At 49.6% G+C, this 15,880-nt stretch overlaps 1 protein-coding gene and 1 pseudogene across 13 annotated transcripts in view; one reads left to right on the top strand and one right to left on the bottom strand.

The window, feature by feature from the left end:
• Positions 1-4,317: 4,317 nt before the first annotated feature.
• Positions 4,318-15,880, bottom strand: part of SEMA4A (semaphorin 4A) — a 33,560-nt gene continuing 21,997 nt past the window's right edge. For all 12 annotated transcript variants that reach the window (XM_009183345.4, XM_009183366.4, XM_031653702.1 and 9 more), the window contains 5 exons: positions 9,064-9,244; positions 7,107-7,225; positions 6,804-6,961; positions 6,388-6,488; positions 4,318-5,661 (listed from right to left, as the gene is read on the bottom strand). In XM_009183345.4, coding sequence (XP_009181609.2) covers positions 5,072-5,661; positions 6,388-6,488; positions 6,804-6,961; positions 7,107-7,225; positions 9,064-9,244 — 1,149 coding nt within the window. In that variant the 3' untranslated portion in view covers positions 4,318-5,071. The remainder of the gene's footprint in view (positions 5,662-6,387; positions 6,489-6,803; positions 6,962-7,106; positions 7,226-9,063; positions 9,245-15,880) is intronic.
• Positions 11,029-11,838, top strand: LOC100999018 (annotated as a pseudogene). The gene has a single exon (XR_001894448.3). The product of XR_001894448.3 is annotated as an SAP domain-containing ribonucleoprotein pseudogene (transcript).

The following is a 15,880-nucleotide window of genomic DNA, read 5'->3' as shown; positions in this document are numbered from 1 at the left end:
AAAAAAAAAAAAAAAGTATTGAAAAGGCTGCTTAAAGCTAGCGGAGCCTCGGTTTCGCAGGCTTAATTAAGGGACCTAATGCAAACTGTTGTTTCCCATAACCCATGATTCCCAGAAGAAGGCACACTAGATGTAGAGCTCTGGGAACAAGTGGGAAGAAATCTTAACATTATGCACAAGGGTAACGGGTCCAAGTAACATCTCTAATGTTATGGGCGTTAGGGCTGCTTTGGCCCCGCTCTACACAGAAGAGTCTAAAAAGGGAAGGGAGAAGAAACCGCCACCTTCCTAACCGCCTTCCTCTCCCTCAGCCCTGCTATCACCAGGCAAAAATACCTGAGCCCTCTCCTCCAATAAATTGGAAAAAAGACAAGGGATATGTTACAGCTATGGGACCCTATCTTAGGCAAGTGGCATTAGAAGGGGAGCTCTTAGCCTGCCTGGTAATGCAAGATTGACAAGGCAATCAGTTACATTAACCCATTTATTTTGGTGCTTATAAAGAGATAAGAAAAAGCATTAGAGAAAACAGAGCTGCTAGCCCATTTACAAAAGGATTAATTGAGGCCATAGCAGACAACTTCGGTATGACTCCATGGGACTGGTCAATGCTAGCAAAAACAACTTTAAACACCAGTTAATACCTCCTCTGGAGGGCAGAATTTGATGAATTATGTAAACAACAAACCCTTTTCTAGTAATGGCCACTGTTATACCTCCCCTACCCCTAACATTGGCTCTTCCCAAAAGGTCTGGCAAATGGAGACTTTTGCATGACTTACGGGTTATCATTACTAATTTGCAACCTATGGGGGCCCTTCAACAGGGGCAGGTGCCTGTAATCCCAGCTATTCAGGACACTGAGCCAGGAGAATCACTTGAACCTGGAGGCAGAGGTTGCAGGGAGCCGAGGTCACGCCACTGCAGCACTCCAGCCTGGGTGACAGAGTGGGACTCCATCTCAAAAAAAAAAAAAAAAGGCAATGTGGCTCATGCCTGTAATCCCAGCACTTTGGGAGGCCAAGGAGTGAGGATTGCTTAAGTCCAGGAGTTCAAGAACAGTCTGGGAAACATAATAAGATCCTATCTCTATAAAAAAATAAAAAATTAGCCAGACATGGTAGCACATGCCTATAGTCCCACCCACTCAGGAGGCTAAGCAGGAAGCTCATTTGAGCCCAAGAGCTTGAGGGTGCAGTGAGCTACAGTCGAGCCACTGCACTCCAGCCTAGGCAACAGAGTGAGACCCTGTCTCAAAAAAAAAAAAAAAAAAAAAAATTGTAGACACCCTTCCCACTCCCAAACTGCTTTCCCCAGATCCATTTTTTCCCTACAGTACATCACCATCTAATGTACCCTACCTAGCTTACTTATTTATACAGTTGAACCTTGACCAACATTAATTTTAATTACATAAGTCCACTTTTAAGCATATTTATTTTTGTTTTTGAGACAGAGTCTTGCTCTGTCCCAGACTGGAGTGCAGTGGTGTGATCTTGGCTCCCTGCAACCTCCGCCTCCCAGGTTTAAGCAATTCTACTGCCTCAGCCTCCCAAGTAGCTGGGATTATAGGCATATGCTACCACACCTGGCTAAATTTTGTATTTTTAGTAGAGACGGGGTTTCACCATGTTGGCCAGGCTGGTCTTGAACTCCTGACGTCAGGTGATCCTCCTGCCTCAGCCTCCCAAAGTGTTAGGATTACAGGCGTGAGCCACTGCACCCGGCTTAAGCAGATTTTCTACCGCCTCTGCCCTGAGACAGCAGGACCAACCCCCTCCTCTTTCTCCTCCTCCTCAGCCTACTCAGCCAACATTTGTGATGATCCACTTCCACTTAATGAATAGTACATATATTTTATTTTACATATTATTATTATTATTAGAGACAGGGGATTACTCTGTTGCCCCAGCTGGATTGCAGTGGCATGATCATAGTTCACTGCAGCCTCAAATTCCTGTGCTGAAACAATCCTCCCACCTCAGCCTCCTGAGTAGCTGGGATTATGGGCATGGGCTACCTACCATATGTGGCTTATATACATATATATATGTATATATATACAGGTAGAGATGGCTAAGAGGGGTGGGGCGTGGGCATGGTGGCTCATGCCTGTAATCCCAGCATTTGGGGAGGCTGAGGGAGGGGTGTTGCTTGAAGCCAGGAGTTCGGGACAGCCTGGGTATAACGAGACCTCATCTCTAAAAAAAAAAAAAAAAAAAGCCGGGTGTGGTGGCATGTGCCTGTAGTCCTAGCTACTCAGGAAGCTGAGGCAGGAGAATCCTTTAAGCCCAGGAGTATGAGGCTGCAGTGAGCTAAGTTAAGCCATTGCCTCAGGTGACAGTGAGACTCCGTCTCTCATTTAAAAAATAAATATAGGCGAGGCCTTGATGGCTCCAGCATAATCTAGCACTTTGGGAGGCTGTGGGATCACAAGGTCAGGAGATGAGATACGGTGAAACCCGTCTCTACTAAAATACAAAAAATTAGCGAGTAGCGCCTGTAGTCCCAGCTACTCAGGGTGAGGCAGAATAGAACCGGAAGAAGCTGAGGCTGCAGTGAGCTGAGGTCGGCGCCACTGCCTCAACCTGAAGCAACAATGAACTCATCACAAAAAAAAATAAATAAATAAATAAATATATATATACTTGTTAGACTGGGTGCGGTGGCTCACACCTGTAATCTCAGCACTTTGGGAGGCCGAGGCAGGCGGATCAGCTGAGTCCAGGAGTTCCAGACCCACCTGGCCAATATGGCGAAAGCATGTTTCTACTAAAAATACAAAAATTAGCTGGGTGTGGTGGCAGGTGCCTGTAGTTCCAGCTACTCAGGAGGCTGAGGCAGGATAATTGCTTGAACCCAGGAGGCAGAGGCTGCAGGGAGCTGAGATTGTGCCACTGCACTCCAGCCTGGGCGACAGAGCGAGACTCTGTCTCAAAAAAAAAAAAAAAAATACACACACACACACACACACACACACACACACACAGTGGCGCAATCTTGGCTCACTGCAGGCTCCGCCTCCCGGCTTCAAGTGATTCTCTTACCTTAGCCTCCAGAGTAGCTGGGACTACAGGTACCTGCCACCACGCCTGGCTAATTTTTTGTACTTTTAGTAGAAACCGGGTCTCGCTATGTTGGCCAGGCTGGTCTTGAACTCCTGACCTCGGGTGATCCACCTGCCTCGGCCTCCCAAAATGCTGGGATTACAGGCTTGATCCACTGTGCCTGGCCTTTTTTTTTTTTTTTGGCTAAGCAGGTACGTTGCATGCTTTTTTTTTTTTTTATCACGATTTAAATTTTTAAAAAATTTAAGAACCCACAATAGAAGAAAATTGTGAGAATGGGGTGGTCAATGTGTGAGGGGTACACAGACACCGATGTCAAATTTGGCATTATGGGTTTATGGGTAGTCTTTGAGAGAGCCATTTAGCAGAAAGGTGGGGAAAGCAGCCAGACCTCAGGGGATTGGAGAGAGCTCAGGTGACACTGGAGGGAGGTGGGGGCAGCCAGAATGGAACTGCTCCCATGTTTGGTGGTACTAGGAAAGAAAGACTGAGTGGGGGTGACGTGAATGGATAGAGTTTGGGGAAAGATTTGTGTTTTGTTGTTTTTTTAATGTAGAGAACGCCTGAACACACCTGTAGGTGGGAGAGGAGAGATGAAAGATGAGGAAGTGGGTAAAGCGAGTGGGGATGCTGGAGGTCGGATGGTTAGAGAACAGATCCCTAGCAGTGATGGGCTGAGAGATGTGCTGGTTAGCCTTGGTGGAAGAGGGACCTGTGCCTTTGTGACAGAGGGGAGAGGAGGAAGGTGGTGTGGAGGTGTATGGAGCATTATCAGATATTGAGAAGGATGTGGCCAGGATGGGGGTGGATGCACAGCCTTTCTATAAATTCATCTACCAACAGTTGAAGCCAACTGCTGCAGTGGGGAAGCAGGGCTGAGTTGGAGTCACGAGAACTGTGGGAGAGCTGTGGACAGCAACTGTGGGGGCCGCAACAGGGGAGTTAGTGATGGATGAGGTATCGCCTGTCTAGCAGACGGATACAAGCTGAGCCTGGTCAACATCAACCTGTGGTTGGCCCAAAAGGCAAAGTTTGCGGCACCCTCCAGCAATGCTCAGAGTGGAGGAAAGAGCTGTGGGCTGGTTCTGGGTGCGGAGCTGGCAGGGCAGAGGAGGTAGTCTGAAGTCGGAGAGAACAATCACCCCACAAACCTAGGCCTCCTCCCAACTGATGTGCTTGGACTGCTTGCTCCCTTGACATCCCAGCAATTCTCTGCCAGAGCCCTCTGCTCCAACAAACACATCGCCCATCATACATAAGCTTTGTCTTTTTAATAAAAAATAAACAGTCTCTGACAAGCAGTTTTCTGAATCCCAAAACAAAAGAAAAGGGAGGGGGAGAGGTCAAGGGGTTAGCTAGGGTAAAGGAGTGAACAAGGCTCAGATTACCCCTACCATTCTCCCAGGGCAGAAGGGATCACAGTCTGCCCCAACTGAAGCAAGAAGGAAGGTGGTCAGACTTCAGGAAAGACTTCCTGGGAGTCAGTGGTGCATGTCTGGTAAGGGAAGCAGGAGGGAGCAGATCCCTGCACGACCCTGGGAGAGGGGAGTGTTGGTGTACAAAGTGGCAACTTCAGAGTGGAGTTTCCAGGAGCGGCATGTTAGCATATGGTTGTTTAGATGTTTGGTGTCCATTACCATAGTGTCCTGGGACAGGCAGGTTTTTTAGGGTCTCTTGGAACACTGTGTTTCTGGAGGGTCCCTGGAATGGCCAGAACTGAAGGATCCTCTCCAGGTTCTTCAATATCAGCGCAGGAGCAGGTCTGGGGGTAGCCCCCACCCTGTTAGAGAGCTCGTGTGCTTGGTAGAAGGGAGTCCCATAGGGGAGGCAGACTGCTTCGCATCACCCTGCTGAGTGCCATCGGTGATGCAGAGTAGCAGAAGCTCCTCTCAGGGGAGAAAGGTGGTCTTTTGTGCTGCTCTCATCCTAGTCAAGGCTGTGCTGGGGCCACCCAGCCAGCATGGCCAGGTGCCTGCCCTGCAGCCCCAGCCTGTGCCTAGAGTTTAAGCCACCTCAGTGCCTAGGCAGTTGTCAGCGTCCACATCACTGGCAGAGGTCCTGCATTCCTTGGGGGACTGGAGGTGTTGCTCTCTGCTCAATGGGGCCTTCTCCCCAGGGGGCAGGGTCTCGCAGCCCTGAACCTTGCCCCGAGCCCGGAGTGCTCCCAGTGGGGAGGCCAGGAGGATGATGAGGGCTCCTGAAAGCACTAAGGCAAGGAGGACAGTGACAGTGACAAAGTGGGGCCAGTAGGACCGCTGGGCAGCCAGGGCGGTCCCACCACTGACCCTGGTCAACGGGACCTCCACGTGCTCCCGGGGGATGCCTGCCAGTTCAGGATCCAGGGCCAGGGACTGGTCCTGGCTGTCCACCCAGTAGGAGACCACGGGGTATGAAAAGCCATTCTCAGTTGCCCAGCACTGGTAGAGACCTCCAACTCCATCCTGCACTATCAGCAAGAGGGAGCCATTGTAGACAGTGGAAGAGGCTTCTGGGACTGCTGCTGGGCCATGACTCCAGTAGTAAGAGGCCAAGGCTGACAGGTGGGGGCACGGGAGCTCCAGGAAGGAGTTGGGGACAGCCAGAACTTCTTTAACTATAGAAGAAAAGGAGCAAAAGGTTAAGGGAGGGGTGAAGGACGGAGACAGGAGGGAGTCTCTAACCTATCTTTGGACCCCAGCCCTTTTATTTTTCTGAGGCAGGGTCTGGCTCTATTGCCCAGGTTGGGGTGCAGTGGCGCAATCTCAGCTCACTGCAACCTCTGCCTCCTGGGCTCAAGCCATCCTTCCACCCCAGCCTCCCAAGTAGCTGGGACTACAGGTATGTCTCTCCACGTCTGGTTAATTTTTGTAGAGATGGGGTTTTACCATGTTGCCAGGCTGGTCTCAAACTCATGAGCTCAAACAATGGTAGAAGAGAGTACCGCCTCAGCCTCCCAAAGCGCTGGGATTACAGGCGTGAGCCACCGCGCCCGGCCAGCCTGAACCCTAACTCTTATCTCCAACTTCTATTTCAACTTCCAAAATCAAATTTCACTCCTCCTTAATTTCCAGTCTGGACCCCAAACTAAGCCCCAGTCCACTTTACTCCAACTCTGACACCAAAATCAACTGCAACCTCAATCCTGAATCCCAGCTCGGCCTCCCGCTCAGAATTCCTGTCCCTCTTCCCTATAGCCAGGACCCAAATCCATCGCAACTCGGGTGTTCAGATCTCAAGGCAGGCAGGTGCTGGGGGAGGAAATTGGAGCAGGAATGCCCACCCCTGCCCAAAAGTCTTCCAGAGCCTTTGCACCTCCCCTGGTGAGAGGTCCTGCACTTACTGATTTGCGGGCGGCTCTGAGGCCGAAGGCTCCTGCTCATGGGGCCACTGGCACATGCCCACTCTGGGTTCCCCCGCTCCATGTCCTGCTTCCAGGAGTTCCTAAGAGAGCAGAGAAAGCAAAAATTATCCCTCGAAAGAGCTAAAAGTGGGAAGAGGAAGGAGGAAGGCAGGAAGTGCAGTAGGGAAGAAGGTAGGCCAGGGGAGACTAGGAACAGAGAGGAGAGGAACCCGGGATGGTTAGAGCAGCTTCAAAACTGCCCGGAACCTCCATCCCTGGAGAAACCCACTGCAGGATGGGAGGACTCTTGGAGTGAATGTGTCAGTAGCCCCTGGACAGAGGAAGAACAGTAGCAGAAGCTGGCTGAGAAGGGTCCTGGCTGGCTATCCAGGCCACCATCCAGGACTGGCACTCACAGGGTGGGGGCAGACAGGAAGCAACAGGTTCGAGACTCAGGGTCCCAGGCACAGTGGGGATCCCGGGCAAGGACACAGTCCACACAGCTCTCATAGACGCTACAGTTGGCTCGGGGCACCCTCCAGACACCTCCTGAGAAGCCTACAAACACTGCACCCTGGAGGAGAGATGGAGATTGTCAGGGAGCCCCAGCCACATCTAGTAAAGTCCCAGCACGCCGGTGCAGGCCCAGGGAGCCAGCCCAACAGGCCCCCAGGGCCAGCCCCACTGGAAGGCCATCTGATAGTCAGGTCCCTTCCCACCTGGGTGGGGGCCAGCTGCAGGTTACGAACAGGTTCGGGGTCAGGGAACAGCTGAATCTCTTCCACCAGATGAGCACCGCTGTCCCCACTCACCACAGCCTTGTGGAGCGACCCTGTGGCTATGGGGAGACAGAGAGAGCAGAAGTCATCTCACCTCATCCACAGATCCCTTCCCAACTTCAGTGGGCCTCCCCAGCTGTAAGAAAGCGCCTTCTGAGGGTGATGTGTACTGGGCACGGGTCAACCAGACCGTTCACCTTCCTCTCTGCCATGGAGATGGCAGTCTCTTGTAAATGGCTTAAAAATCCCTTGGACCCCTGTCCTTCCTTTGCAACTCCCTGACAAAACTTTACCCCTGGAGAAACCCAACTATTTCTCCATAGGCATGAAACAGTGGGCGGCTGGGTGCTTCTGTAGAAAATCACATCACCTGCCTCCTTCACTTTCATCAAGCACCTCAGGGAGGTCTACCTGGCCACCCTTTTAACAGGTGCAACCTCCTTACCTGGCATCCCTGATTCTCCTGCACACACCTCTACATGACTCAAATCTCATGATGTGCCACGTAATTTACTTATTAAGGATGCTATTGTCTGTCTCCACCCACTCCACAGACTGAGATTTTTGACTGTTTTGTTCTCTGCTGTATACTCAATACATGCACAGCTGATACAGTGCCTACTAATATGGCCTGAAGGAATGAATGAGCTTGGCAGATTTCCTCCACTGACCCTCAAGGTTATCCTCAGCCAGGCCCTGCCTGAGCAGTCGGCCTGGGCAGTCTTGCAGCATTCCCTGCTGACTCCCTTTCCCCCTTTCCACAATGGCTATTTTGTTCTTTGTTTTTTTTTTAGACAGAGTTTCACTATTGTCGCCCAGGCTGGAAGGCAGTGGCACAATCTTGGTTTACTGCAACCTCTGCCTCCCGGGTTCAAGTGATTCTCCTGCCTCAACCTCCCGAGTAGCTGGGATTACAGGTGCGTGCCACTACACATGGCTAATTTTTTTGTATTTTAGTAGAGACGGGGTTTCACCATGTTAGCCACGCTGGTCTCGAACTCCTGACCTCAGGTGATCCACCTGCCTCGGCCTCCCAAAGTGCTGGGATGACAGGCATGAGCCACTGCACCCAGCCCACAATGGCTATTTGAATCTACCCCTCTCTCCTCAAACTTCCCACCTTTCCTGCCCCCTCACTCCCAGCTCATGACCTTGTGTCCTCCACCTACATAGAGAACACAAAAGCCTTCAAATAAGAGCTCCCTTGGCTTCTGCCCCCTGAGCCTGCACACCCACCAAGTCACACCACGCTGCTACAACTTCACTCCCAGCCCAGCTCAGGTGCTGTCTCTCCGCCACCCACAGCTGCTCAGCTCCACATGTGTCCTGGACTCTGGCCGCCTGCTCCCTCCACAACTTTACCTGCCATGTATCCCTTCTTCTACCCATCTCTTTGCCATCCCCCTGTCTACTAGATGCTTAGTCCTTCCTGTCTATAAAACAAGAACCCTGGGGGCAAGGAGGGGGAAAAACAAAACCAAGAACCCCAGCTGGGCCCCACTCCCTGCTCCAGCCACCATCTCCTTCCTCTCTCCCCTCACAGCTGAGTTTCCTGAAGGAGTGATCTCTACAATGCAGTTTCCAGCTCCCCTCCACCCACTCACCTTTCAAAATTCCTCTAACATAGCTTCCCCCCTAAGACACACAGCTCTTGATAAGGCCACCAAAGACCTCCCTGTCTGCCTCCCCCACCACACAAAGCTCAGGAAGGGTAGGGAGTGGACTGTTTTGCTCCTCTGCTGTATTTCCAAAACCTAGAAGAATGCCAGGCACATAGCAGGTGCCCAGTAAACAGCTGTTGAATGAATAAATGAATGAACTCAAGGGTTTCCCTCCTCAACCTGGGGGCAGCCTCTGCTCTAGTCCTCTGGGGGATGTCCCGGAACTCTTTACTCACTGGTTCCCAGGTACATGACAAGATGGCTGCGCCCATCAAGGCCCTGGGCTGTCTCCACTGCAAGCCGTGTATACTCCACACCAGATTTCACCAGCAGGGGCGTCCCCACCACCTGCTCATCCATCAGGAAATGGTCCTTCATGAAGGTCAAGGCCTTATCAGAGGAGGGGCCCACCGAACACTAAAGGAGGAGGGAGGCAGATCAGGTTGGTTGGCCCCTTTCCCTCAGCTCACCCTCCCACCAACGCGTGCACTTCTCCTTCGCCCCCTCCCTCATGGCAGTCCTCATTTCAGGGTGGTGGTTAAAGCTCCGACTCTGGAGCTGCCTGGTTGTGCATCCCAGCCTCTGCTTGCCTGAGGTTCCTCAGCTGTGAAGTGGGCCTATTACCAAGACCTGCCTCATAGGCTCACTGGGAAAATGAAATGCACTAATCCATGAAAAATAATTCACACAGTGCTTGGCATGAAGCAAGCACTCAACCAATGTTAACTGTTATTATTGTTCTCCTCCTTTGCACCTCCAGCAAGGAGGCCTGGCAGCCAGCAGGAAGCAGGACGAAGGCTCCTTACAGGCAAGTACCAAATTTTATGGCTGGACATAGTGGCTCATACCTGTAATCCCAGCACTTTGGGAGATCTAGGCGGGCGAATCACCCTGAGATCAGGAGTTCGAGACCAGCCTGGCCAACATGGTGAAACTCCATCTCTACTAAAAATACAAATAGCTGGGGGTGGTGGCATGCCTGTAATCACAGCTACTCAGAAGGCTGAAGCAGGAGAATTGCTTGAACCCAGAAGGCAGAGGTTTCAGTGAGCCGAGATTGTGCCACTGCACTCCAGCCTAGGCGACGGAGAGAGACTCAAATAAATAAATAAATAAAAATACAAAAATTAGCCAAGCATGGTGGCGGGCACCTGTAATCCCAGCTACTCAGGAAGCTGAGGCAGGAGAATCACTTGAACACGGGAGGTGGAGGTTGCAGTGACCCAAGATTTTGCCACTGCACTCCAGCCTGGGCAACTGAGTGAAACTGTGTCTCAAAAAAGAAATTTAAAAAAGGACCAAATTTTACTCATGTCTGCATTTCCTGGCATAGCACAGGATCTGGCACACAGTTGGTGCTCAATAAATGTTTGCTGAGTCAACAACTGAATGAATGTCACAGAAAGGGTTGGTGTAGCACGGAGCATTTCTCATCACGGTTTTGCACGAACTTGCTGCATGACTCTGGGAGAATCCCTTCTCCATTCCGAGCCTCCTTTTTCTCACCCATAAAATGAGGGGGTTGGACCAACTGTTCTCTAAAGGCCCTGCTAATATGAGGATGCTGTGACTCTGGGACACCTGCGTCCTGATCTTCAGTCAGGATCCTTGTTCTCCAAGAGCACTGTCTTAGGGCCAGCCCCAACTCTGTTACCTATAAGCTGTGTCCTTAGATAAGCTATTTCACCTCTCTGACCTTCAACTTTCTCATCTGCAAAATAAGGTAATAACATCTACATCTCGTTTTGATGCCAGAATGAGCACGTGCACCTACTCTCATGTCCTCCCAAAGGGGTTTTTTTTGTTTGTTGTTTTTTATTTTTACAAATAGAGACAGGGTCTTGCTATATTGCCAAGGCTGGTCTCAAACTCCTGGCCTCAAGTGAACCTCTTACCTTGGCCTCTCAAAGTGCTGGGATTACAGGTTAAAGGGTTTTTTTTTTTTTTGGTTTTTTTTTTTTTTTGAGACAGAGTCTCGCTCTGTCGCCCAGGCTGGAGTGCAGTGGCGCGATCTTAGCTCACTGCAAGCTCCGCCTCCCGGGTTCACGCCATTCTCCTGCCTCAGCCTCCCGAGTAGCTGGGACTACAGGCGCCCGCCACCTCGCCCAGCTAGTTTTTTGTATTTTTTTTTTTTTTTTTTAGTAGAGACGGGGTTTCACCGTGTTAGCCAGGATGGTCTCGATCTCCTGACCTCATGATCCGCCCATCTCGGCCTCCCAAAGTGCTGGGATTACAGGCTTGAGCCACCGCGCCCAGCCAAAGGGTTTTTTTTAATTAAAAAATTGTTTTTTGAGGGGTAACAAGATGGCGACCGAGACAGTGGAGTTCCATAAGCTGAAGCTTGCTGAACTAAAGCAAGAATGTCTTGCTTGTGGTTTGGAGACCAAGGGAATAAAGCAAGATCTTATCCACAGACTCCAGGCATATCTTGAAGAACACGCTGAAGAGGAGGCAAATGAAGAAGATGTTCTGGGAGATGAAACAGAGGAAGAAGAAACAAAGCCCATTGAGCTCCCTGTCAAAGAGAAAGAACCCCCTGAAAAAACTGTTGATGTGGCAGTAGAGAAGAAAGTGGTGAAAATTACATCTGAAATACCACAGACTGAGAGAATGCAGAAGAGGGCTGAACAAATTCTTACTCGGCAGTAAGAAAGCTGCTCGGGCAGCTAGGTTTGGGATTTCTTCAGTTCCAACAAAAGGTCTGTCATCTGATAACAAACCTATGGTTAACCTGGATAAGCTGAAGGAAACAGCTCAAAGATTTGGTTTGAATGTCTCTTCAATCTCCAGAAAGTCTGAAGATGATGAGAAACTGAAAAAGAGGAAGGAGCGATTTGGGATTGTCACAAGTTCAGCTGGAACTGGAACCACAGAGGATACAGAGGCAAAGAAGAGGAAAAGAGCAGAGTGCTTTGGGATTGCCTAATGAAAAGTTCTTGATACTTTGTGTTCTCCAGTGTTTTCTATTTCTCTCATTCTTCTTGGTCACACATATGCCTAAATGCACAGTCATGTGCCTACGTCCTGCCTCACAATGAGGGAGCACGTACCCCAGGTTCAAGTGCTGGATTGTGTCATGTGACCATCCCAAAACTCAGAGCACCCTATGGCCATCTTTGCCCTCTGTCACATAACTTGAAAACTGCCTGATGGCCCTTTTGCAGTGGTTCCCTCCAGCAAGCCTTGATCTCAGTTGAAGAAGCTCTTTTCCAGTGCCCCTGTCAGCTTCATACTCCTCAGACACCCTTAACAAAGGCTGTCATGCACACAATGTAACAAATACACAAAACAAATGATAATTACACTAAAAAAAATTGTTTTTTTTTAAACAGTGTCTCACTGTCATCCAGGCTGGAGTGCAGTGGCATGATCTTGGTTCACTGCAGCCTTGACCTCCTGGGTTCAAGCCATCCTCCTATCTTAGCCTCCTGAGAAGCTAGAACCACAGGTGTGTGCCACCATACCCGGCTAATTTTTTTATTTTATTTTATTTTATTTTATTTTATTTTTTTGAGACGGAGTCTCGCTCTGTCTCCCAGGCTGGAGTGCAGAGGTGCAATCTCGGTTCACTGCAAGCCCCACCTCCCAGGTTCACACCATTTTCCTGCCTCAGCCTCCCGAGTAGCTGGGATTACAGGAGCCCACCACCACACCCAGCTAATATTTGTATTTTTAGTAGAGACGGGGTTTCACCATGTTGGCCAGGGTGGTCTCCAACTCCTGACCTCAAGTGATCCACCCACCTCTGCCTCCCAAACTTCTGGGATTACTGGCATAAGCCATCACGCCTGGCCCGAGCTAATTTTTTATTTGTAGAGATGGGGTCTCACTATGTTACCCAAGCTGATCTCCAATTCCTGGCCTCAAGTTATCCTCCCACCTCGGCCTCCCAAAGTGCTGGGATAACAGGCTTTAGCCACTGCACCTGGGCCAAAGGGAATTTGTGGGGTTTTTTTGTTTTTTTTTTTGAGACGGAGTCTCGCTGTGTTGCCAGGCTGGAGTGCAGTGGCACGATCTTGGCTCACTGCAAGCTCCGCCTCCTAGGTTCAAGCAATTCTCATGCCTCAGTCTCCCAAGTAGCTGGGACTACAGGCATGCACCACCACACCCAGCTAATTTTTTATTTTTAGTAGAGACGGGGTTTCACCATGTTGGCCAGGATGGTCTCAACCTCCTGACCTAGTGATCCGCCTGCCTCTGCCTCCCAAAGTGCTGGGATTACAGCGTGAGCCACCATGCCTGGCCAGGGAATTTTTAAAAAGACATAAACCTAGACGAGCGAGGGATGGGGAGAACAAGAGAGAAGTGCAAAAGCATCCACATTTTGGAAGCTGGAAAGCGAATTAACAACAGAAAAAACTTAACAGAGAGAGAGAGAGAAGAATCTTCTCAAGCCAGCCCTGGAGGAAGCCCCAAAACATTTAGAAGGCAGGATTCCTAAAGTTCACGAATTACTAATCTCAGCCACCTCTGGAAGTGAGGTTAATGGGGATGCTGAATGAGGATTATTTGAAAGTCTGTTTAAGAAACAGGCTGGTACTCTCCAAACTCCACAGACCTGGGTGACTGCCCCTTCCACATCCTGGCCCAAGACTGGAGGTTTATCCACCAGAGAGAGTAAAACAGAGGGTTTCTGGATGAAGGATAGCAGGCCCAGCTGATGGGGACACCATCCTGAAAGCAGGGGGATTCAATACAGGTAGGTATACTACATGATGAGACTCTTTCCCAAACCCAACCCTCTTCCCCTGTGGCTCCCAGACACCAAGAGCCAGATCATCTGCCTCCACGCAGAAGACTAGAAGAGGCTGCTCAGGAAACTGACTGGAGGTCTAAGAGGAAAGATTTAATGACCTAAGATACAGTAAAGACACTGACATTGAAGATTCCCACCAAACAGCCCAGCCAGACCACTCTCAGTGGTGGCATAACAGAGACCAAATTTCCAAGCCTTAGTTATGGACACAGAGCTCCAAACAGCTTCAAGGTCCCCCGCTGTTAAACATGAGTAGACATTCAAGGACTACCAGACATGTAAGTAAAACCACCAACATGAAAGAAAGAAACCAAAATAAACAAATAGGAAAAAAAAAAAAAAAGAAGAAAAAGAACCAACAAAAACCTAAGAGAGGCCAGGCACGGTGGCTCACACCTGTAATCCCAGCACTTTGGTAGGCCGAGGCGAGCAGATTGCCTGAGGTCAGGAGTTCGAGACCATCCTGGCCACCATGTTGAACCCCTGTCTCTACTAAAAATATAAAAAAATTAGCTGGGCGTGGTGGTGGGCACCTATAATCCCAGCTACTCAGGAGGCTGAGGCAGGAGAATTGTTTGAACCAGGGAGGTGGACATTGCAGTGAGCCAAGGTCGCGCCTCTGCACTCCAGCCTGGGCAACAGAACAAGACTCCATCTCAAAAAAAAAAAGAAAGAAAAAAAATGCTGGGCACGGTGGCTCATGCCTGTAATCCCAGCACTTTGGGAGGCTGAGGTGGGCGGATCACCTGAGGTCAGGAGTTCAAGATCAGCCTGACCAACATGGTGAAATCTCATCTCTACTAAAAATTCAAAAATTAGCTATGTGTGGTGGTGTGTGCCTGTAATCCCAGCTACTCGGGAGTCTGAGGCAGAAGAATCGCCTGAAGCCAGGAGGCAGAGGTTGCACTGAGCCAAGATCGCGCCATTGCACTCCAGCCTAGGCAACAGAGTGAGACTTCATCTCAAAAAAAACCAAAAAAACAAAAACAAACAAACAAACAAAAACCTAAGAGGAAATAGAAATGAATCAGAAAGAAGAAAACTTCACAGAAATCCATCATTACTATCCTAAGAGAGATACGTGAAAATAGTGCACCCATGAAACAGGAAGCAAATGCTGCCAAAGAAGAGTCTTTCCTTCACACACAGAGGGCCACCAGGCATTACAGGCATCCAGAGAAAAGAGCACACAACCATGATGAAGTAATCTTACCCCTCCTCCAAACCAAACCTGAATCTGAGTAAGTCTCTAGATCCAACTACCGAACAATTTATAGGAAATACTTAAACTACACTACAGAGATGCAGTCATCAAGATCCAGGCTGTGGAAGACTCTGACAAACAAAAAAATGCATGAGAAAAATGGAAGATGGGAAGAGATTATGTAAATTTTTTTCTTTTCTCTTTTTTTTTTGAGACACGGTCTCACTCTGTTGCCCAGGCTGGAGTACAGTAGGGTACAGCCTCAACCTCCCAGGCTCAAGTGATCCTCCTACCTCACATTTCCAAGTAGCTAGGACTACAGGCACATGGCACAACACACAGCTAATTTTTAAATATTTTGTAGAGATGGGGGTCTCGCTATATTGCCCAGGCTGCTCTCAAACTCCTGGGCTCAAACAATCCTCCCACCTCAGCCTCCCAAACTGTTGGGATTGCAGGCTTGAGCCACTGTACCTGGTCTTAAATTTCTTTTAATCTATACAATCTCAGGTGAGGCATGGTGGCTCACACCTGTAATCCCAACACTTTGAAAGGCCAAGGTGGGAGGATTGCTTGAACCCATGAGTTTGAGACCCTGCCTCCACATAACTGGGTGGTTGTAGTTCCAGTCACTCAGGAGGCTGAGGTAGGAGGATCACTTGAGCCCAGGAGGTCGAGACTGTTTGGCAGAAACGAAAAATCTTTTTTCTTCTTCTTTTTTTCTTTCTTTTCTTTTCCTCCTCTCCTCTCCTCTCCTCTCCTCTCCTCTCCTCTCCTCTCCTCTCCTTTCTTTCGATGAAGTCTTGTTCTGTCACCCAGGATGGAGTGCAGTGGCACGATCTCAGCTCACTGCAACCTTGGCCTCTTTGGTTCAAGCAATTCTTCTGCCTCAGCCTCCTGAGTAGCTGGGACTATAGGTGTGCACCACCATGCCTGGCTAATTTTTGTATTTTTAGTAGAGACGGAGTTTCACCGTGTTGGTCAGGCTGGTCTTGAACTCCTCACCTCAGGTGATCCACCTGTCTCAGCCTCCCAAAGTGCTGAGATTACAGGTGTGAGCCACTGCACCTGGCCTTCTTTCTTTTTTCTTTCA

Source organism: Papio anubis, chromosome 1 (genome assembly GCF_008728515.1).
Source record: "Papio anubis isolate 15944 chromosome 1, Panubis1.0, whole genome shotgun sequence".
NCBI classification, from domain to species: Eukaryota; Metazoa; Chordata; class Mammalia; order Primates; family Cercopithecidae; genus Papio; species Papio anubis.
This window is presented reverse-complemented; position numbering and strand designations above follow the sequence as displayed.